This window comes from Agrilus planipennis, unplaced genomic scaffold (assembly GCF_000699045.2).
Source record: "Agrilus planipennis isolate EAB-ADULT unplaced genomic scaffold, Apla_2.0 scaffold1, whole genome shotgun sequence".
Lineage (NCBI taxonomy): Eukaryota > Metazoa > Arthropoda > Insecta > Coleoptera > Buprestidae > Agrilus > Agrilus planipennis.
This window is the reverse complement of record NW_020442466.1, coordinates 2,161,355-2,182,062: the sequence shown is the minus strand read 5'-3', so window position 1 is coordinate 2,182,062 and position 20,708 is coordinate 2,161,355. Positions and strand designations below refer to the sequence as shown.

Below are 20,708 nucleotides of genomic sequence, written 5' to 3'. Positions count from 1 at the left end.
TACCGCTTCCATTTTATTTAAAGCTATCTCTAGGTCCTCCTTGCTAGATGCTAATACTGCTATATCATCTGCAAATCTAAGCATACTAATCTTTTGCCCTTGCACATCTATCCCTACAGTTGTACTGTCTTTAATGATGTTGATCGCGTCTTCGATGTATAGATTAAAAAGTAGCGGTGACAGTGTGCATCCCTGTATGACTCCCTTCCTTTATACAAACTAAGTGTCACTCTTCTATCTTTGTAACTCATCCCTACATTTTTAAGTATATTTAAAAGATACGAAAAAAAAAGAATAAGAAATAGGAGTGGAGATTCCAAACGAATGTGTAGATTGAATTTTTTTCCGTAAGACCTGATTAAACTTCTTAATTTTCCGTATCTATAGAGGTTAGTTTTACTACTGTTTTAACTATTTAGTAAGAATATTATAATTTCCGTTGTTTTTTTACATTTATTCCACTCTATCCACTACATCATTCATATACCCAGCCCACTAACATAATTAACGAACAAACCACCCTCATGAAGTTTTTAAACCAAAAATCTTTCGCTTTTAGGAACTCATGGACTCGTGATGGCTTATTTTGGTTGTAATGAATGCTTTGGAGACTGGAAATTCTCCAGATCAGAACAGGTGACCACTTCATTACAGACTCTAATTCTACTTGCTAGTTTGGGGTACTTCATTGAAGACACCGTTTGGTGTTTTTATTACCAGACGGAATCGCCTCTCATGCTGGCTCATCACTGCTTCAGTTGTTTCGCAATTTATCGACTATTGATCATGAGGAAGTCTGGCGGTCAATCAACCTGTGCACTTGGTGTATTGGAATTGTCAAATCCTTGCCTTCAGACCAGATGGTTTGTACGGTACCATGGTTATCAGAAGACTACCACGTTTTACGTCATTGAATTTATATTCATTGTTTCGTTTTTAATACTGAGGGTATTCTTGGGAACTCATTATTTAGTATATATTATTGCACAGCCTAATACATTTGAATTTCGTGCACTAGCCACGACTATCTATATTATCTCCTGGATGTTCGTTATCAATATTGTGAAATATGTACAATACAAGTATTTGACTGTTCAGCCTCAGCCAAACAATGGGATTCAAACTACGTTTACGTAATTAGGAATTAATAAATAAATTCCTTAAAATTTGAAAAATTATTTCCTAGTCATAGGGCATTTTCATACAAAATTGTCCCGATATCGATTTCAAGATATTAATTTCTAAAAACTTTTATATTCCTGGTCAGAAACTGATCCAAACTATCAGACGCGAATCGCGATTTCAATATTATTTGGTCGCATTGGACATTTACAACTGTTTTTCTGAGTGATAATAAGTGAAGATAACCAAATAATAGTAAGCGGTGCAGCGATCAGAGGTTGCTTATGTACGCAAAAAGTCAGGGTCGGCTTTATAACTGCCTGTTTTGAATTACATCTTTAAACAACCGTTTTTGCTTTCCTAAATTCCTGAGAATGTTGAACTTTCTTGCTCAAATTCTACTTGTCTGCATCTCTTTCTATTACACATCAATTGGTGTAATCTTATTCCTCTTTCTTTATTAGTGTCCGCTGCAATTCTTATCTGACATCTTTTTTCTATGTTTACGATATTCCCTACAGCGTCTATCGTGAGTAAAAGTAGGCGTTTTGTCAGCAACCGCTCTTGTTTAGTTAGTAAGTTGAAAGAAGAAAGCAGTTTTATTGTGGACTATGCCAATTGTGAACGTCCCAACTATATTTACGAATAACTTTTCGTTTAAAATGATTCGAAGTGGTCTGTATTCTGTCGAAACTGCAAGACGCGGATCGCGATTTCGATCTTTTTAGATCTCATCAGCGCGTCGCAGACAGCTCCGACAGAACACAGACCAACTTTTAGCCGCCGCCTTAACAGCGCGTTTTAGAAAACACCACAAATGGCGCGGTAAACGCCATCTGTAGTACGATGCTACATTCTAGGATTACGTATGCTCCAACAAGGTCCATTTAAATATATGGATATCTACTTGCTGAAACGATACCATAATCGAATAAAATAATTCGAAGTGACCTGTATTCTGTCGTAACTGCTAGATGCGGATCACGATTTCGATCTTTTTGGATCTCATCAGCGCGTCGCAGACCTTTTCGTTGGAGAGATATATCTTTTTATACACCTACCAAATATAAAATTAGTGTTTATGGTTTTCAATTAAAATTTATTTTTATCTAATTCTCAAATTATAATCGGAAGGAAATGAAATATAGAGATTGTGTTTACAAAAAAAAGTAAACAAATAAAAATAGAAGATAAGTAATTAGTTATAGAGATTAGAGATTCAAAACTTCATACAAGTGATATAAGATAGACAAAACAATCAATTTATTCAGAAATATCATCGTATTTATTCATAAAAAGATACAAACAAATACAAAAGTGATAAAAAATACATTTTTAAAGAGAACTCTGCCCACTAGGAAGGACTTGTCTGACATTCATATTAATTCTTGAATTATTTAAATACTGTCCAAACGGTTTCCACAATTCTTCATTCTGACTCTTGAAAATCGCATGATCGGAAAAAATTCCACAATTTGCTAATTTCTCTTCGGAAAAATTGTTAGTGTTCCAAGGAGTGTTGTCAGTCTTTAAAATCCTTGGAATACCGTGATAGCATAATCTTGCTTCCTTTGTCATTATTATAATGTCACCACTATGAATAAGTAGAGGGGTTGGTTTTTCTTCTAGAGTTTTCCCTCCTAAGAGAAATATCGCTGATTGACCAAAACTGAAAAACCAAAATAATATCTTTAAAAACATTTTCTGATAATTGTTTACATGATGCGGCTGTCGAACGAATGGAAGGTGGTGGAGGAATAAAACACCTCTGTATTTGAGAACGGGTTCAATTCAAGTTCAATTGCGTTTTGTACATTGACTTACCTAAACGATATTAAGGGAGCTTCTAAATTGATTTCGGAATGATCTGTATGACCAGATAATGTTGAATCCAAGTGATAAAAATTGACAATTGCAGCTTGAGGTTCGAAATAATCATATCCAATTGCTTTGGCTACAATTTTACTGAGTAGTCCTAAATCCGATGGAAATTCGTTTCGAAAATCTTCAGTATAAACCTCAAAAAAATATTGGAATTTATGGAATTATTATTTTATATGAAGAATTTGTAAAAAAAACTTATTAAAAAAATATAATCTATTGGATGTAATGTAAACAAAACTGGATGTGAATAGGCAATAGGTATATAGGGTTAATAAGTTTCATAAAAAAAACCTTAGTATCCCAATTGTGGTGGTATCCTAATGTAGCCCATCGTAATTTTTTCAGCAACTGGAAATTTTTATATTTTTGACACATTTCCCACCAGCTTTCGTTCGATGGTATTTCATTAAAAGGGTCTAGGTTTAATTTATTAGGTTTCTTGGTATAGTTTTCCAAACATTGTATTGTCCAGTATCTTTGCCCAAAGGATGTAAAAGGAGTTTTAATATAAATTAAGTCTAAAAGATATAAAACATATTTGTGGATAGTGCATTACAAATTGATATCACTTTTTCGTTAAAAAAAAATTCACCAAAAAGAAAATATTTTAAAATTAAATTTTAATGCTCCTAATGCATATTAAACAAAATCTTTCTATCAATTTGCCTGTAAAAATAAAAATTATGCAATACCTGGCTTTTCTTTTAATTCATAAATTTCCCAATTTTCAAAAGGAATTAAGCCGATGCATTCATTATTAGCGCCAATATTCCTACTTTTTTTAAAAAGTTGTACCTAAAATATTCTGGTTGTACCTTTCACAGCAATTTTACAAATTGTTAGTAAATTACCTTATAATCAAACTTGTTTAAATCGTAAATATCAATTACATCACTTAAATCAGGAACTGAAGCTTTAGTTTTATAGTATTTAAAACTATCCTTAAACATTTTTAAAATTTAAAAATTGGCGCGATTAATGGAGGACATGTTTGCTGACATCTGTAGGTTTCTACTTTGTTCAAGATTTGTGGCTTCATCTAACGGATCCAAATGGATCTTTTAATTAAGTTAAAAAATGAACTTAAATTTTAAATTAGTTGGCGAAATTAAAACTATACTTAGCTTCTGCTTGAAAGATGTTTAGTAGGACTGTTTTATTATATTACCAGATGCACAAACACAAAAGTAGTTGCATTTCTTCTGAGAAGATAAAAATACGTGATGCTTATTAATCAACAAACACGATAGATGTCTCGTCAATGGTGTCTGCGCTTAATTTTGATGATTTTGATTTAAGAAAGTCAGCTGACTGCAGAATTTAGGTGTAGAGGTGATGAAAGAGAAGTGCTACCCTAAGGTTTTATAAAAAAAATAAAACCTAATTTATAATACATAAAAATGTCAGGAAAAGACAAACTTGCAATCTTTCCCTCTAGAGGGTAAGTAGAATACAAAGAATTCAAATGAAACAGTTTTAGTTTTATAATGATGTGGGAGTTACCTCTTCAATAACATTTATTTTCTAGGGCTCAAATGTTAATGAAGGCTCGTTTAAAAGGTGCACAAAAAGGCCATAGTTTACTGAAAAAGAAGGCTGATGCCCTGCAAATGAGGTTTCGTATGATTCTTCATAAAATTATAGAGGTTAGTAAAACTGATCATATGATTTAAATTTGTCTACATCCTTGAGCTAAAAAACATATTTTAGACAAAAACTCTTATGGGAGAAGTTATGAAAGAAGCTGCATTTTCACTTGCTGAAGCCAAGTTTACAACAGGAGATTTTAATCAGGTCGTTTTGCAAAATGTTACAAAAGCACAAATCAAAATTAAAACAAAGAAAGATAATGTAGCAGGTATGTCATTTTTTGTTGTTATGTCAGTTTTAATTAACTAGAAATGTTTACTTTAACTATTTACCATAACTTCTTCATTTGTATTATATCATCGATTGTTTCAAAAGTACAATTTAAAATAATTACTTGTTTAGGTGTTACATTGCCTGTTTTTGAGAGCTACCAGGATGGCTCTGACACATATGAACTTGCTGGATTAGCCCGAGGAGGTCAGCAATTAGCTAAACTCAAGAAAAACTACCAGAGTGCCATTAAATTGCTAGTAGAATTGGCCTCACTTCAAACTTCATTTATCACTTTGGATGAAGTTATTAAAATAACAAACAGAAGAGTAAATGCCATTGAGCATGGTAAGAAAAAAATCGTTTTCTTTTTTGAATATAGTTTATTAAATATACTTGAGAATGAATGAGACAAGTGTTAAACAATTTGATTAAATGAAAATCCAGTATTAAACACCCTTCAAAATAGCATCCCTGAAAACAATGTATTGCAAAATTTCTTGCCTTTTCTTGTAGGGTATCCACCACAATTTATCTCCTTTTACCATGTACTTACCAGTGGGGGCTCATGATCAAATGAAGTGTGTGTTCTGCAAATGCTTACTCTCTTAGGACTAGAAATCTAAAGAATTGAGTTGTTTTTCTACTCAGTACAAAATATCCGCCACTAATTTTGTATTCTTTTCTTTATTTGTTCTTTCAAATTCTTATTCCTTTTGCCTAATTGTGATTTTGGAATATTCTACTATGCCTTTTTCTAATATTATTGATGTGTTTTCCAGTTATCATTCCACGTATTGAACGTACATTAGCGTACATTACATCTGAGTTAGATGAGTTGGAAAGAGAAGAATTCTACCGTCTGAAAAAAATCCAGGACAAGAAAAAAGCTGCAAAGGCAATAAAGGAAGCATTCGCTGCGGAAAATAAGTTGAACGAACGAAACCAACAACAACCTGTTAATCTCTTGGAAGAAGGAGATGAAGATTTGTTGTTTTAAATAGAAATTGTTGCTTTTACAGTTGGACAGTATTTGCATATTATAGATACTCGTTAGTTATCATCTGTAAATAATGGTTATTATTTTTCTTTATCTTATTCTAAGCTTGGTGGAAGTGATTGAATGTTAAATGAAATTCACTGTTCATAGTATGTTATCCTCATATAACGAATATGTATTCCAAGTCGCAATAAAAAACTTTTAAGTGGTTATTTGTTGTTTTTAATTCAGAAAAGTGTCGTATTATTCCCCTTTTAGGGTTTCATACGTAAATAAGAAACCGGGCTCTTCTAGAATCCCTTTGCTATTTATCTCTCCATTAAAATGTGTACTGATCATAAAAGAAACCTATAGGGCACTTCAAGTTGGACTAGGGCCTTCAAAATTAGGCTAAAGGAATGTCTTCAAATACAAATTCAAGAAATTTTGTCTGTCTGTCATAGGTGTTACTGATTATCAAAACTTACAGGAAATTTCTAGTTGAGCTAAGATCTTCAAATTTGGACTGTAAGAATATCTTTTTTCATAAATTGGAGAAAAACTTTAAAATCATGAATTTCAATTTAGTCAGTCTGCTTGTCTGTTCGTCATAGGTGTCACTGGTCATTAAAACTTATATAGATTACTTCTAGTTGAGTTAGGACCATTAAATTTGGACTGCAAAAATCTCCCATGGTACAAAAATGCAAAAAAACAAAATCAAAACCTTAGGGCACTGCTGGTTGGACTGACATCTTCAAAGTACTTAAGGAAAATCTGGTATAAATTCAGTAAAAAATTTGAAAATAACCAATTTCAAATGAGCCTGCTCTGTCTGCGATTAATATTACTGATCTTAAAACCTATAGGGCACTTCTAGTTGACGAAGTTCAAATAAACGAATTTTAGTTTTGTCTGTTTGTCTCTCTTTCAGCCTGCTCCTGCATTCATAATCAAAACCTATAGGTCACTTTTACTTGAGGTAAAACATTCAAATTTGGATTAGAGGGTGATTTTATGGTACAAATCTAGACGAAAATCCAAAGATTACAAATTCTGGGCCAGGTCTATCTCCTGTGATAGAGAATAAAAAATAACCAGAAAGAATTAAAGTAAAATTAAAATTTCTATGAAAATTTCATTTTAAAAAATGTTAATAAGACCAAGTAGTTTTGGGGAGAAGGGGGGGGGGGAGTAAAAACAACATATGTGGTTTATGCACAGCCCGTTAAAGTGTCTGCTGTTCAAAATCACAAATTTCAAATTAGAGCTTGTTTGTCTTTCTATCAGAGCTTCATAAGCAAAAGTGATTAACGAAACCTGTAGGACACTTCTAGTTGAGCTGGAACACTCACATTTGAACTGAAGGAAGGTCTTCTGATGCAAGTTTATTAAAAAAAGTTGAAAATTACGAATTTTAAATCTGCCCGTCATACGTATCATAACAAAAATATAATTTTTCAAAACTGCAATGTTCAAGATTGTTAATCATAAACAAATAAATAAATAAACCAAAAGCAATCTTCACGAATTAGTGGAATAAGATTCAAACTATACCAATCGGTTTTTAAAATTTGTGACATCAACATTTTAAATATTTTAAATGTCATATAAGACTAATTAATTAAAAATTGTCAAAAATTAACCAGTAAAATAAAATTAAGTGTATTAACTTGTATCTGAAATTAAGAAATTATATTGATATTGACGTGAAATTATGGCTCTAGATATTAGAGGAACTGCTACGAAGGGAAACAGAGAGTGAGTCTATACAAAATAAAAAACATTTTCCAACAATCTTAAATTTTAGATGCTTCAATGTTCTGACTATTAAATTAAAGTTTGCCCAAAAAGGCTATAAATTATTAAAAAGAAAGACGGATGCCCTTAATTTGAAGCTACGTGTGATTTGCAGGGAAATGCTCTTAGTTAGTTAAACTAATTCAATTCATATATTTTTATTAACTGTACTGTGAATTTTATAGTAATCTATAATTCTTGGATGTCTTTAGGCTAAATTTGCAGTAGAAGAAATAATGAAAGATGCTTTTATGTCACTCGCAGAAGTTAAGTTTGCCGCAGGAAATATTGCTAATTATACCCTACAGAACGTCGCACATGCCCATATCAAAGTAAAAAGCAAAACCGACTACATGGCAAGTAAAACTAAATGTTATATTTTTGTTCGGTGAAGTTGTAATATTTGTGATACAAAGGAATGTTTACAACAGTTTTATAATGTGAGAATTCTTGATTTCTTAATTTAAATTACGTAATTCAGATTTGTTTTTTATGTTTCTTAATTCTTTTTTATTGCTGCAACGTTATAAATATTAAAATTTTTTTGGTAATGATGTTTCCGAATTTCTCAAATGAAATACGAAATTTTTGAAATGCTCCTCAGGTTAAAATTTATGGAATGATACACCACTTCCAATGCGCGAAGAAGTTGTCCTACAGGAGAGGGGAGAATTTTATATTTTAATTTTCATTGCCCTCAACCTTATTTTGTACCGCTATGTTACCTCTACCTCTATTTCTATACTATACATATCCTCAATCCTTTCCCATCTCAAATCTGCTCTATATGACCTATCAGTTCGCTCTTCTTTCAAATTCTCTTTATTCGTTTATTTTTAATACTATGAAAAATTACCGTTTTAAAAATTAAACTTGTTGTAAATTCATTAAATAAATGCTACAACTTTATCGAATAAAAGTTTAAGATTTATTTTTATCCTGCAAGAAAATTAATTTTACCATTTCGTGTCTTTCCCAAGTTAAGTTTAAACATCTATATACATACATGTACCTAACTGGTTGGGTTCCTAAAATCAATCGAGTAAAATCTACAAAACCGTAGGTGTTCAATATGAAACATTTGAAATGTTCGAAAGTGGGTCAGATACTTATGAACTTACTGGTTTAGCCCGAGGCGGTCAACATTTGGCTAAACTTAAAAAAATATACCAAAGAGCCATCGAATTTGTTGTACAGTTGGCTTCGTTACAATCATGCTTTACTTTTCTTCAAACCGCCGTGAAGACAAATGAGACCAGGGTAAAGGCCCTTGAATTTGGTAAATTATTATTATTTAAGGACACCATTTGCTTTTTAACATCTTTTTGTATTTTTAGTACTAATTCCAAAAATTAAACGCGCTCTTCACTATATTGGACACATGTTAGAAGAAATGGATAGAGAAGAATTTCATCGCTTGAAAATGGTTAAAAATAAAAAGAAAGAACTGATGGGGAGTCACGCCATTGATGTATCAGAACCAGAATACGAATTCATTACTATCTTCAATGACGAAAATGATGATTGGCTACTTTATCGATGATATTAGCAATATTATACTATTAACATAAAAAGAAAATTTTAAAGGATGTATGTACTGTGTTATATTCATTCACCATACCAGCAACTTGTAATTTTGTAACTATTTCAAAAATTTAAATTCTTAATTAAACTCAATGAGGAATACCTAGTATACTTGTCGCTAGTTAAATTTTGCTCTATTTTGGAGCGGTCATGATTTGTTTAATAAGTTCCAAACTTGTAAGTCTTTAACATTGTTCAGAATTTTCAATGCTCATCATCATCTGTAATGGTTAATGTTGACTAAAATATTTTTAATGCAAATTTCAAAATTTCGTAGCTTATTCCTTTAACCAATTAATTTCTTTTCTCTGAATTTTTTGAATTTACAAATAAAAAATCCAAAGCCTATTTGTTCTAAGGATAACGAAACTTCAACATTTTGTCGATTCGGCAAGACTAGAAAGGTACAGTACGAGCTCCTTTGTCAGGGTAAAACTATCAATCCTGCTAATTAGTGCAACTGATCAAATAAAATATCATCATCATAAGGTGGTCAGTTCTAAGACTGGTTAGACACGCACCTCCACTCTTTCCTATCCTGCACAAACTTAAACTAAAAAGTTAAAAAGACTTGACTGAAATAATCAGGTTGCGTTAATTCTTTATCAACTTCCGGTTATCCGCCTTTGGAGGTAGAATTTTTTCTTCAAATTTAAATGCGACCGCCCTGGAGGTATAACTTTTTTAATAAAAAAAATGATCATCTACTTTTTCTGATGTAAGTTGAAAAACGGGCAAAATTTCCGAACCGATTAGGTGGTCGATTGCACTGAATGTATGAGAAAAGCTATTAGCTGATACAGTTGGTAAAGACATTCTATAATATCCTTCCTATCCTCTAGCAGAACGACTCATACATAACGAAATAAATCAACATTAAAAAACAAACATTGGGTACTTATTCAATTAGTTTCAGATTTTTTATAATAATTTCATAAATTCTACATTTTGAGCATTTGGGCTAATTTCCCCGAGACAGGGCTCGTAATGGTGGAGGTGTGGATCAGGAAAGATGCTGATGTACATTTACATACATTTAATTGATTTTATTATTTACATATCTACTACGATAAGTGATTATAATATACATCAAAACCTCTACCGATCATCTCTGGTATTATCAATCGTGTTTCACGTTTTAAACTTTATTCGAGTAGAGACAGACACAAGAACGTGTTATCTGTCTATCAGATTCCCTGAAATTTCCAGACGTTAGAGAAGAGCAGTTAAATTCAGTTTTATCAATTTAGGTCAATCGATAGCTTCAATGACTGAGAGACCGGATACCTTAGAATTCAAAGATTAATTTAAGAAAACAGAAAATTAAAGGTTTATAGCGTGAATTGAATTCAACAAAAATGTGACCATTTAAAACTTCTTATAAATTAGGTCTATCTGCAATGTTGGCTGTTACTTTAGAGGTTTGAAAGGCGACTTCACTGTAAAAATTTTTCGTAAATAATTAACTGTTAACAGTGAAGCTTAACCAAGTGCTTTTATTTTATTCTATTTGTTATGAAATAAATGACTCCTGTATGAATTTAGTATTAAAAAGAAAATGTACTTACTGTTATGAGTTTTCGGTGTATATCTAATCTGTAAAATAACACCAAAAGGTGGTCAAAAATATACAGAATTCATAATGACGTATTTCGTTTTTATACTTATTTATATTTATTTTAGCATTTTCACTACTATTTTCAGAGCTATGATATTTTAAGAATTGATGGGCTTTTAGATTAGTTAATAATTAATACAGGATCACAATTTATATTGTTTTAAGTTACCTATTTCCCATTTTCATGGTGTCTTTGTCCCTATTAGTGTGAATGAAATATTCTTCTTGATTTAATTTAGTTTTAAGTTATTATCTTGTTCTTTTACCAGTCCCACCAACAGATAATAATATTTATCTCTGTGGGGGTACATGGGTACTTTGTAATCTATGTATTTTGTATTTGCTGGTTAAATAAATAAATAATAAATAAATAATATGACTTAGTAATAGTTTGTGTAAAATTATTTTTTAAACTAATTGTAAATAATTCCTTTAAAAATGATAACAGTTGCTTAATAAAAGTTTTGATCCTGATTACTCTGCTTAAATTTTCATAATTAATATGAGAAAGCTATTACGGCGAAAAACTTTTGAGTGATTTGTTAATGTAAAATATTAATGTGAAAATTAATTTTCAATTTTCCACCCACTACAAACGACCTCAGGTTAGAGAGGGAAAATTTTTGTTGCTGTTGTCACACCCCCGCCGGGGGGTATTGGATGGAAAACTGAAAATGAATTATCACATTAATATTTTATATTAACCACTATTAATAATTAAAAATGTCATTTTGAGTGATTATTTCTCATTTTCAACTTCATACGTTTATTAGAAAAGGCTGTTCTCTTATCGTAATTGTTTTCTATCGGAGGAGCCTGAGTTTATTTTGCTTCGGTCCTGCTTTTGCTCCAGGATCCTGACGGTTGCCAGAAGCAACAGGAGAGCACGCTTTTAGTGTACAGCGAAAGCTCGGCAAGATAACATCGAAAGTATAGAAAATTAACAACCTTTACATTTTAGAAAAATAATTGTGTAGCCGATGATACAGTAATCATAACATATACTTGCTGTCGAATTTTATCTTCCACCTAATTCAAAAGATAATAATTATTGAGTAAGTTTTTCAAAGTATTTTGTCGTTATTTTTATAGTTTCAGTTATACAACAGATATTATTGAAATTTAAATTTAAACACATGAATACGGTTTTTTAATTATTTTTACCAATAAGCAAAAGTTTCACTTTTTTGGATCCACGCAATCTTCCTATGATTGTTTAGTGGTTTTAAATATTTAATTTCTGGAGAAAACTATATGTTAGATCACTAATTATAAGGTGAATTAAGCTAAATTATAATTCAATAAACGTCGATATAGAATTTCTTAAACAAAACTCGAAACAAATTTCATTAAGTTTTTATTTGTAAGATTAACAGAGAGAAAATCCTTCTTTACAACCCTGATCAGTACTAAATTGAAAATTCTTTAATGCTTTGCAGTTATTTTGTTTTCTTCTTTCATTTAGTCAAGTAATCGTGTTAATTTTAATGCTGCTTTACAGCAAAATCACCATTTTAGAGTGAAATATTACAAATATTAGGTAAATGTAATATTGTTTTGATGATGTTGTAATTGTTCCCATTTTCGTTAATATTTCCATTTATTTAGAAAGATGAGCTTCGAATATTCCGTAATACCATCAACAAGATATTCCGATGTCATCAATATGTTAAGATTTTCATTTTATGACGAACCATTGAACGTTTCCGTCGGTCTTTGCAAATGTGGGGAGCCCTGTGAAAGTCTGGAAAAATATAATTTGGCGACGATGGAAGACAATATGTCTATAATGGCAGTTGATAAATGCACCAACGAAGTGGGTAATTGTGATAAAAATTTTCAATTTCCTATTTCTCAAGACTAGGTGTAGGGCCATAAGCGGCAGACAATTTTGTTTATTTATCTTCGATATTTTAAGAAGGAATAGGAAGTAGTCAAGACGATAATTTGTAATATAAACAACTGCTTTTTGTAGTATTTTCTAAAACGCACTGTTAAGACAGCAGGTAAAAGTTGGTCTGTGTTCTGTCGGAACTGCCTGCGACGCGCTGATGAGATCCAAAAAGATCGAAATCGCGATCCGCGTCTGGCAGTTTCGACAGAATACAGACAACTTCGAATTATTTTACTCGATTAAGCTAACGTGCCTATCACGTTGAGGTTGGCTACGCCGGGATTCGTTTTCAGCAAGTAGATATCCGCACAAGTGGACTTTGTTGAAGCATACGTAATCCTAAAATGAAGCATCGTGCCACAGATGGCGTTTACTGCGCCATTTGTAGTATTTTCTAAAACAATTTTATTTTGTTTCCTTTGCAAAAACACACTTTCATAAAAACACATGCTTTCCTGGCGTGCCTGTATATCATCAAGTTTCAATTGGATTGAACCACTGTAAACAGCGAAACTGTACGCGTCCAAATTTGAGAATTGATTAAACGGAAGCCCAAAGTATGAATCATTTCTTTTTATTTTGCAAAAATAGAGTTTCATCAAAGCACATGTCACTTTACGACACCCCGCTTTTGTATCATGCACGTTTCAATTGGCTTAAACCACTGTAAAGAGCGAAATTGTCGGCGTACAAATTTGAAAATTGATTAAAAAGGAGTCGAATTTAAACCATTTCCTTCTGTTTCGCAAAAACAACTTTCGTCAAAGCGCATGTAACATTACGACACCCTCCTTTTGTATTATATAAGTTTCAATTGACTTAAACCACTGTAAAAAACGAAATTGTGGGCGTACAAATTTGAAAATTGGTTAAAAAGGATTCGAAATTATCAACCATTTTCTTCTATTTCGTCAAAACACATGCCCCCCTGTCGTGCTTTTATATCATCAAGTTTAAGTTGGATTGAACCACTGTTAAGAGCGAAATTGTGCGCGTCCAAATTTGAAAATTGGTTAAAAAGGAGTCCAAATTATACCATTTCCTTCTTTTCCGTAAAAACAACTTGACACCTTACGGCACCCCGTCGTGCTTTGACATCATACAAATTACAATTGGTTTGAACCTAGCTGTGAATCTGGGATATTCGCAGCCTAATGTACAACTCTTTCGTGGGTCCTACTCATACATTTCCTTAAATCTGCCTTTTTTTGTTATTGTCTCCTGCTTGTTGTATAATTTTGAATTCACAATAACATATTTTATGATAATTCCTTCTATTGATCGATAAACAAATGATTGAAAATAGTTGAACGCAATTGAATAAGTCGGAATGTATTGAAAGAGGAATATATTGGAAGAGGAATCCTTACAGTAGTCGACGAAAGGAAGTAATAAGCGCATCCTATGTGAAGACATTTCCCCGCTCCTTATTGAATTCACTTAAATTGACAGTCTGCGAGGAATATAAGAAAGTCGAGGATTGAGAATAGAATAACTAATGATCATTTTATTATTCTTATAAATTCTTTTCATCTTCATTATCCGTTTGCACACTTATTGAACGGTCATTACATTATAAAAATTATGTGCCTCAGCAATTAAGAGTCCTGATATTGTTGTTAATATGAATAACAGACAGAATGGTGATACGTTCTGTTAATTTTAATAAATTACAGTGAAAATGACAAAGGGGTTTTCTATAATGAAAAGCTATTTGGGAGACTTTCCCAACCCACAAATTCATTTACTCCATTTAATTACAAACTGGCATTGAGCACTTTTTTTCAACGAAAAGCACCTAATTATTCGTTTGCAATATACTTTCTGCTATATAAGTACATTTACTTGTACAGAAAATATGCTAAATATGCTATGATAATCGTTCTGACTTTTCAGTTTACCACAAAGAATTTTTACTACAATTTAATTATTATTAGTTATATTGGTGGGATTGTCGGAAGATTGATTTAATTTTTTATTTATATCTGGTCGATATACTGAGTAAAATTAGTTTTTCTTGTTTCTGTATACTTTCAGATTGCGGGGGTTTGTTTGAATGGTATAAGTAGACCATCCGATTCGGAAGTATGTCGTAAACGACTAGAGCAGGGTGACATTAAGTATAAACTAATTTTCGGACTATTGTTTGACGCAAACCAAGAAGCGAACTTGTTCGAAAAGTTCAAAGTGGACAAAATATTTGAGTTGAGAGTTTTGTGTGTTGCACATAACTTCCGAAGTCGGAAAATAGCTAGCGAGTTGCTTATTCAAAGCGAAGCTGTTGCTGCAAAAAACGGATTCTCTGTAAGTTAAATGTTGTCGAATGTTTTTTCAATAATAAAGTTTAATATTGTTAATTTTTTGTTAAAAGAGAATTTGTATGGGGCAACTGTGAATGAAATAATTTTCGGTTGTACAAAATATGTATTTATTTATATTTCTACTCCTGTTTTATACTTTTCATCTCAAATAATATTAAGAAATTTCTGAGGTGATAGATTTATTGGTGTTACANTCTAGGGAATGTCATAAACAGTTTAACCGTAGTGCAAAATTTATTTCAGAGCTTTATAAACGCTTCACTATTCAGGTCATTAATCATCTTCATACTTACTTACATCACCTTTAACGGATGAATCTATATTAAAAAGAAATAATTCATATTCATCTTAATTTAAAACAACCAACTAAATATTTAAAAAAAAGTGGTATTTGCAAAATTTCTTGTGACACTTGCTATGCTTGTAATACAATGGGGAAGAGTCATTAATATCAGAATTGAAGAACATTTAATTAAAAAACATCGACAAAAAAGTCACAAAAATTAAGGTTTTCAGAACATTGTTCCTTTCTGAAACCACCACCTAAATTTAACAGTGTTTTCATTAAGAAGAAATTAAATCCTTCGATTAAATTTCATTTGCAATTAATTTACTAACAAAACTAACGTGGCTATTTTTAAGCAATATAAAGATTATAAGGTCACAGGCGAGCATTCCAAGTAAGTATTCATCATAAATTACTCTCTAAAACTAACACGCCAGTAATTAGGCATTAGTTTCTAAATTTTGGCAAAGAATGCCCCGTTTTTTGTTGGCTGTTAATATTATATATAAAAGAAATTATGAGTGCTGTCAGCACAGAGCATAATAGTATCAGCAATTATTTACTTGTACAGAAAATATGCTAAATATGCTATGATAATCGTTCTGACTTTTCAGTTTACCACAAAGAATTTTTACTACAATTTAATTATTATTAGTTATATTGGTGGGATTGTCGGAAGATTGATTTAATTTTTTATTTATATCTGGTCGATATACTGAGTAAAATTAGTTTTTCTTGTTTCTGTATACTTTCAGATTGCGGGGGTTTGTTTGAATGGTATAAGTAGACCATCCGATTCGGAAGTATGTCGTAAACGACTAGAGCAGGGTGACATTAAGTATAAACTAATTTTCGGACTATTGTTTGACGCAAACCAAGAAGCGAACTTGTTCGAAAAGTTCAAAGTGGACAAAATATTTGAGTTGAGAGTTTTGTGTGTTGCACATAACTTCCGAAGTCGGAAAATAGCTAGCGAGTTGCTTATTCAAAGCGAAGCTGTTGCTGCAAAAAACGGATTCTCTGTAAGTTAAATGTTGTCGAATGTTTTTTCAATAATAAAGTTTAATATTGTTAATTTTTTGTTAAAAGAGAATTTGTATGGGGCAACTGTGAATGAAATAATTTTCGGTTGTACAAAATATGTATTTATTTATATTTCTACTCCTGTTTTATACTTTTCATCTCAAATAATATTAAGAAATTTCTGAGGTGATAGATTTATTGGTGTTACATAATCGGAAACTTCTGGGCTAGTTTATCAACCCTAGTCCGAGATAAAAATGTTCAGTCTCTCAGAGTCTCTGAAAGCGAGACTCAAGTCTCCGTCTCTCATCAAGTCTCTCTGGTGTCGTTGAGAGAGACTGTGGAGAGACTGTCATAAAAACTGTTTAGCTTCGATGAACGAGAGACTCGAGTCGCTCATGGAGAAATCCTCATTTCGTATCGAGTCTCTGAACGAGAGACTCGAATCTCTCAATAAGTGGTGTCTCGATAGACATGGTTCAAATTTTTTAAGTTGAACATATTTCAGAGATCCCAGTCTTTCTACGAGAGACTCGAGTCTCTCAGTTTTTCAGTTTTATTCATTCAGTCTCTCTGCGAGAGACTAAAATCTCTGAATTCGAATCTCTCATGCAGAGACTGTGAGAGATCCATAAAAACACCTAGTCAATAACTGAGAGACTGTGACAGACTGTGAGAGACGCTCTCAGAGACGCTGAAAGACTCTGAGAGACTGGAGAGAGACTGAAAATTTTTGTCTAGGGAGGTTTCACATCGTTTATTTGGCGTGAATTTCAGGTAAAAGAAGATACTCTCTGAATTATATCTACGTTTATTCAGCAAATAAATGTTCAACATCTTTTTCTCAGAACAGAAGGCGTTTGTCATACCAATACAGATTTTAGTCAACATCATATCACAATGAATGTGAGAAAGATTAGTCAATGTATTTTATGAGGATGATGTTTTAGACACAATTAATTTCAGGCCAACTTTTGTCTTTCAAGAAGTGTTTCAAAATTGTTTTGTAAATAACGTATCTATATTCAGTCAGCATGACATTATTATACTTTTCATTTCTAAAATTGACTTAATGACTGTCTAACCATTTTTCGCTAATGAGCTCGAGGCTAAACCTGTGACAAAAAAGTTCCATTTTTCACCAACAAGTTAGCAACAAATTATTCCCGACAGTATTTTTTTACGACATTTCTATTTCGAGATACGCCATGTGTAGTGCCAGCTTAGTGTCTTTCCTGCGTTTTTTGCTGGACGGCGACAAAAGTCATCATCGACAAATTAATGACAAATTATAGCCCAAATTATAGCTTTTTGCTATTTATATTTCGAGATACATTATGTGTGGTGGCAACTTGTCGGCTCTTCAATAGTTTTTCGTTGGACAGCTGAAGGATAGACAAGCGACAAAATAGGTAAAGTGCCATCTTTCAGTGACAAAATATCGACAAACTATGACCCTTATAGTATTTTTCCACCCAATTTCTATTTCGATATACGCTATTCGTAGTGCAGTTATTTAATCATCTTGATGAAAGACTGGCGTCAATGTGGGAACAAGTACCATCATTCAGCGACAAGTCATTGACAAATTATACCCGACAATATTTTTCTATACCATTTGTATTTCGAGATGCATTATGCGTAGTGTCGACTTGGTGACTTTCTTGCGTTTTTTGCTGGACTGCTGGAGGATAGACTAGCGACAAAACTACCATCATTCAACGACAAATTAATGAAAAGCTGTAGCCCAAGTTGTAGCTCCTTTGTTATTTATATTTCGAGATACATTATGTGTAATGCTAACTTGTCGGTTTTCGTTGGATAGCTCGTGGATAGAACAAAATGGGTAAAAATACCATCCCTTAGCGACCGATTATAGCTCGTTTGTGATTTATATTTCGAGATACATTATGTGTGGTGCCAACTTGTTGGCCATTCGATCGCTTTTTGTTGGACATCTGAAGGACAGACAAGCGACAAAATGGGTAAGGTGCCACCTTTCAGCAACAAATTATCGACAAACTATGACCCTTACAATATTTTGTCGTCCAATTCCGATATACGCTATTCGTAGTGCCAGTTTGGCGTCTTTCCAGTGAGATTTCGCTATATAATCATCTGGATGATAGACTATCGTTAAAATGAGAACAAGTACCATCTTTCAGCGACAAGTCAGCGACAAATTATAACAAATGATATTTTTCTATGTCATTTCTATTTCAAGCAACAAATGGGTAAATGTACCACTTTTAGCAACAAATGAATGACAAATTGTAGCTCTTTTGCTATTTATATTTCGAGATACATTGTGCAGTACCAACTTATCGGCTCTTCAATCGTTTTTCGTTGGATAGTTGGAGGATAGGCTAGCGACAAAATAGGTAAAAGTACCTACCATCTTTCAGCGACAAATTGGCGACAAACTATGGTCCCTATAGTATTTTTCCATTTAATTTCTATTTCGATAAACGCTATTTGTAGTGCCAGCTTATCGTTTTTCAAGCGGGTTTTTGCTAATCAGCTGAAGAACAGACTAGCGACAAGATGAGTGACAAATTATAGGCTTTTTGCTACCTATATTTCAAAATACATTATATGTTGTGACAACTTGTCGGCTCTTCAATCATTTTTCGTTGAACAGAAGAAGAATAGACTAGCGACAATATAGGCAAATGTACCACCTTTTAACGACAAATTAGTGACAAACTATAGTCCAAATTATAACCTATATAACCTAAATAAATTATATTTCGTGATACACTACGTGAAGTGCCAACTTTTCGTTAGATATCTGGACGATAGACTAGCGACAAAATGGATAAAGTGCCATCTTGTAGTGTTAAATTAACGACAAATTATGACACTTACATTATTTTTCTGCTGTATTTCTATTTTGAGATACGGTATTTGTAGTGCCAGCTTGGCGTCATTTTAGTGGTTTTTCGCTAACCAACTACAGGATTTGGCTAGGGACGAAATGGGTAAAAGTACCATCTTTCAATGACAAATTATAACCCTCACAATATTTCTCTACGCCAGTGCCACTTCTATTATGAAATACGTTATGTACAGTGTATATATTTTCGAGTAATCGACTGAAGTGACAAATTTGTGAATTCAGTATCAAATTAGAGACAAGTATAATTTTATCGTACTAGCTTGATATAAGTACGTTTGGAACTGATGAATTCTGTTATGAAAATTTTTGATTTCATTTTTATTCGAGTAGTAGTTTTTCTGAAATTTTCACATCTTGCTGTCGGATTCTGGCCATTTTAGTTACCGTTACGAATGCAGAAAGCTTTTTTACAAAATTGAATACGGAGTACTGTGAGTCAAGACAGATTCATCACTTTAGCTGTAGTTTCAATTGAAAATGACGATGCCAAAAAGAATGATATTTAGAATTTGATGACAAAGTTCACAAATGTTAATATTTGAACGACAAATTATGTGATTGTAAGATTAGAATTATTGTATTTCTCTCTCTTTCAAATTTTGTGTTTCCTGGGGCCTCTTTTTCTCTTTGAACAGAAACTTTTTGCTTATTATTATATTATCTCACGATAAGAATTTTCTTTACACGAGTTTCGACTTAATTAAAAAACGTCAATAATACAATCGAAGTGTTCATTTCTATTTACTTTTAGTTACTTAAAATAGATGCAACGAGTTTTTTTACTCAGAAGCTTGCAACGAAAATGGGCTATTACGAAGTAAAATCTGTGGCATACAACGATTTTAAAGACGAAAATGGATCGCAACAATACACTACCCCAGCCCCTCATGACACTTACAAGATAATGGTAAAAGAAATAACCGCAGCATGCAGTTTCTAAACAGAAATCACTCATCTCCAGTGCACGAAAATGTTGGTGCTGCTACTGCCATGCAGAATGTAACATTTTCAAAATGTAAAATGTATAAGAACTCAACTGAATATGCACGTGCACATTGGATATCATTATCAGAAGTATTCAATATAAGAAAAAACTGCAAAACTGCTGGGGGGCTTTAACTTGTAGAAATCGAAACAAACATATACAGAAAAAAATAATTGTTATCTTATATTCAATTTTTATCGTGTGTTAATATATACTACAATATGTTACTGAACATTAAATCGAAATAAAATATTTAATGCAAGAAATAGCAAATTATTTACTTCTTAATAAGGCATAAAAGAATCATCATCATCATCATCATCATCATAAGGTCGTCAGTCCTAAGACTGGTTGGACACGTACCTCCACTCTTTCCTATCCTGAGCTAAACTTCGCATTTCCGTAAAACTAGAACAGCCCACATCCTTAACTATTTGCGAACAGTAATCTAAT

At 32.3% G+C, this 20,708-nt stretch overlaps 5 protein-coding genes across 8 annotated transcripts in view; 4 read left to right on the top strand and 1 right to left on the bottom strand.

Annotated features, from left to right (window-relative positions):
- LOC108734723 (transmembrane protein 136-like) overlaps positions 1-1,166 on the top strand; it is a 21,552-nt gene extending 20,386 nt beyond the window's left edge. For all 3 annotated transcript variants that reach the window (XM_018466374.1, XM_025981179.1, XM_025981178.1), the window contains one exon: positions 560-1,166. In XM_018466374.1, coding sequence (XP_018321876.1) covers positions 560-1,137 — 578 coding nt within the window. In that variant the 3' untranslated portion in view covers positions 1,138-1,166. The remainder of the gene's footprint in view (positions 1-559) is intronic.
- An 878-nt stretch (positions 1,167-2,044) lies between these two features.
- Positions 2,045-4,213, bottom strand: LOC108743929 (nucleic acid dioxygenase ALKBH1). Of its 2 annotated transcripts, XM_025981167.1 has the most exons (6): positions 4,127-4,213; positions 3,858-4,064; positions 3,699-3,801; positions 3,298-3,524; positions 2,947-3,140; positions 2,045-2,791 (listed from the first exon to the last, which is right to left on the bottom strand). In XM_025981167.1, exons 2-6 carry the CDS (start codon positions 3,954-3,956, stop codon positions 2,458-2,460), a joined length of 957 nt encoding a protein of 318 aa, XP_025836952.1. In that variant the 5' UTR covers positions 3,957-4,064; positions 4,127-4,213; the 3' UTR covers positions 2,045-2,457. The 2 variants fall into 2 exon arrangements, with proteins under 2 accessions (XP_025836952.1, XP_025836951.1); XM_025981166.1 differs by having other exon boundaries at positions 3,858-4,197.
- Positions 4,214-4,304: 91 nt separating this feature from the next.
- LOC108734588 (V-type proton ATPase subunit D) lies at positions 4,305-6,078 on the top strand. Its single transcript, XM_018466212.1, has 5 exons — positions 4,305-4,447; positions 4,535-4,652; positions 4,717-4,864; positions 4,999-5,214; positions 5,649-6,078. Exons 1-5 carry the CDS (start codon positions 4,407-4,409, stop codon positions 5,864-5,866), a joined length of 741 nt encoding a protein of 246 aa, XP_018321714.1. The 5' UTR covers positions 4,305-4,406; the 3' UTR covers positions 5,867-6,078.
- A 1,391-nt stretch (positions 6,079-7,469) lies between these two features.
- On the top strand, positions 7,470-9,301 carry LOC108734593 (V-type proton ATPase subunit D 1-like). The gene is made up of 5 exons (XM_018466225.1): positions 7,470-7,606; positions 7,656-7,773; positions 7,858-8,005; positions 8,709-8,924; positions 8,983-9,301. The coding sequence occupies exons 1-5, from the start codon at positions 7,563-7,565 to the stop codon at positions 9,186-9,188; spliced, it is 732 nt and encodes a 243-aa protein (XP_018321727.1). The 5' UTR covers positions 7,470-7,562; the 3' UTR covers positions 9,189-9,301.
- A 2,463-nt stretch (positions 9,302-11,764) lies between these two features.
- On the top strand, positions 11,765-20,413 carry LOC108733274. Its single transcript, XM_018464372.2, has 4 exons — positions 11,765-11,902; positions 12,456-12,663; positions 14,779-15,045; positions 20,022-20,413. The coding sequence occupies exons 2-4, from the start codon at positions 12,460-12,462 to the stop codon at positions 20,208-20,210; spliced, it is 660 nt and encodes a 219-aa protein (XP_018319874.1). The 5' UTR covers positions 11,765-11,902; positions 12,456-12,459; the 3' UTR covers positions 20,211-20,413.
- Positions 20,414-20,708: the final 295 nt, after the last annotated feature.

Bases quoted from the DNA above. Each gene is read 5' to 3' on its own strand.
- LOC108733274 (XM_018464372.2), top strand. From the start codon at position 12,460: ATGAGCTTCGAATATTCCGTAATACCATCAACAAGATATTCCGATGTC. The intron at 12,664-14,778 runs GTGGGTAATTGT...GTATACTTTCAG, and splicing joins TTGATAAATGCACCAACGAA to ATTGCGGGGGTTTGTTTGAA. The intron at 15,046-20,021 runs GTAAGTTAAATG...ATTTACTTTTAG, and splicing joins CTGCAAAAAACGGATTCTCT to TTACTTAAAATAGATGCAAC.
- LOC108734593 (XM_018466225.1), top strand. From the start codon at position 7,563: ATGGCTCTAGATATTAGAGGAACTGCTACGAAGGGAAACAGAGA. The intron at 7,607-7,655 runs GTGAGTCTATAC...CTTAAATTTTAG, and splicing joins GCTACGAAGGGAAACAGAGA to ATGCTTCAATGTTCTGACTA. The intron at 8,006-8,708 runs GTAAAACTAAAT...ACAAAACCGTAG, and splicing joins CAAAACCGACTACATGGCAA to GTGTTCAATATGAAACATTT.
- LOC108734588 (XM_018466212.1), top strand. From the start codon at position 4,407: ATGTCAGGAAAAGACAAACTTGCAATCTTTCCCTCTAGAGG. The intron at 4,865-4,998 runs GTATGTCATTTT...TTACTTGTTTAG, and splicing joins AAAGAAAGATAATGTAGCAG to GTGTTACATTGCCTGTTTTT. The intron at 5,215-5,648 runs GTAAGAAAAAAA...TGTGTTTTCCAG, and splicing joins AGTAAATGCCATTGAGCATG to TTATCATTCCACGTATTGAA.
- LOC108743929 (XM_025981167.1), bottom strand. From the start codon at position 3,956: ATGTTTAAGGATAGTTTTAAATACTATAAAACTAAAGCTTCAGTTCCT. The intron at 3,802-3,857 runs GTAATTTACTAA...AGAATATTTTAG, and splicing joins TAAACAAGTTTGATTATAAG to GTACAACTTTTTAAAAAAAG. The intron at 3,141-3,297 runs GTTTTTTTTATG...TATTTTTTTGAG, and splicing joins ACCACAATTGGGATACTAAG to GTTTATACTGAAGATTTTCG.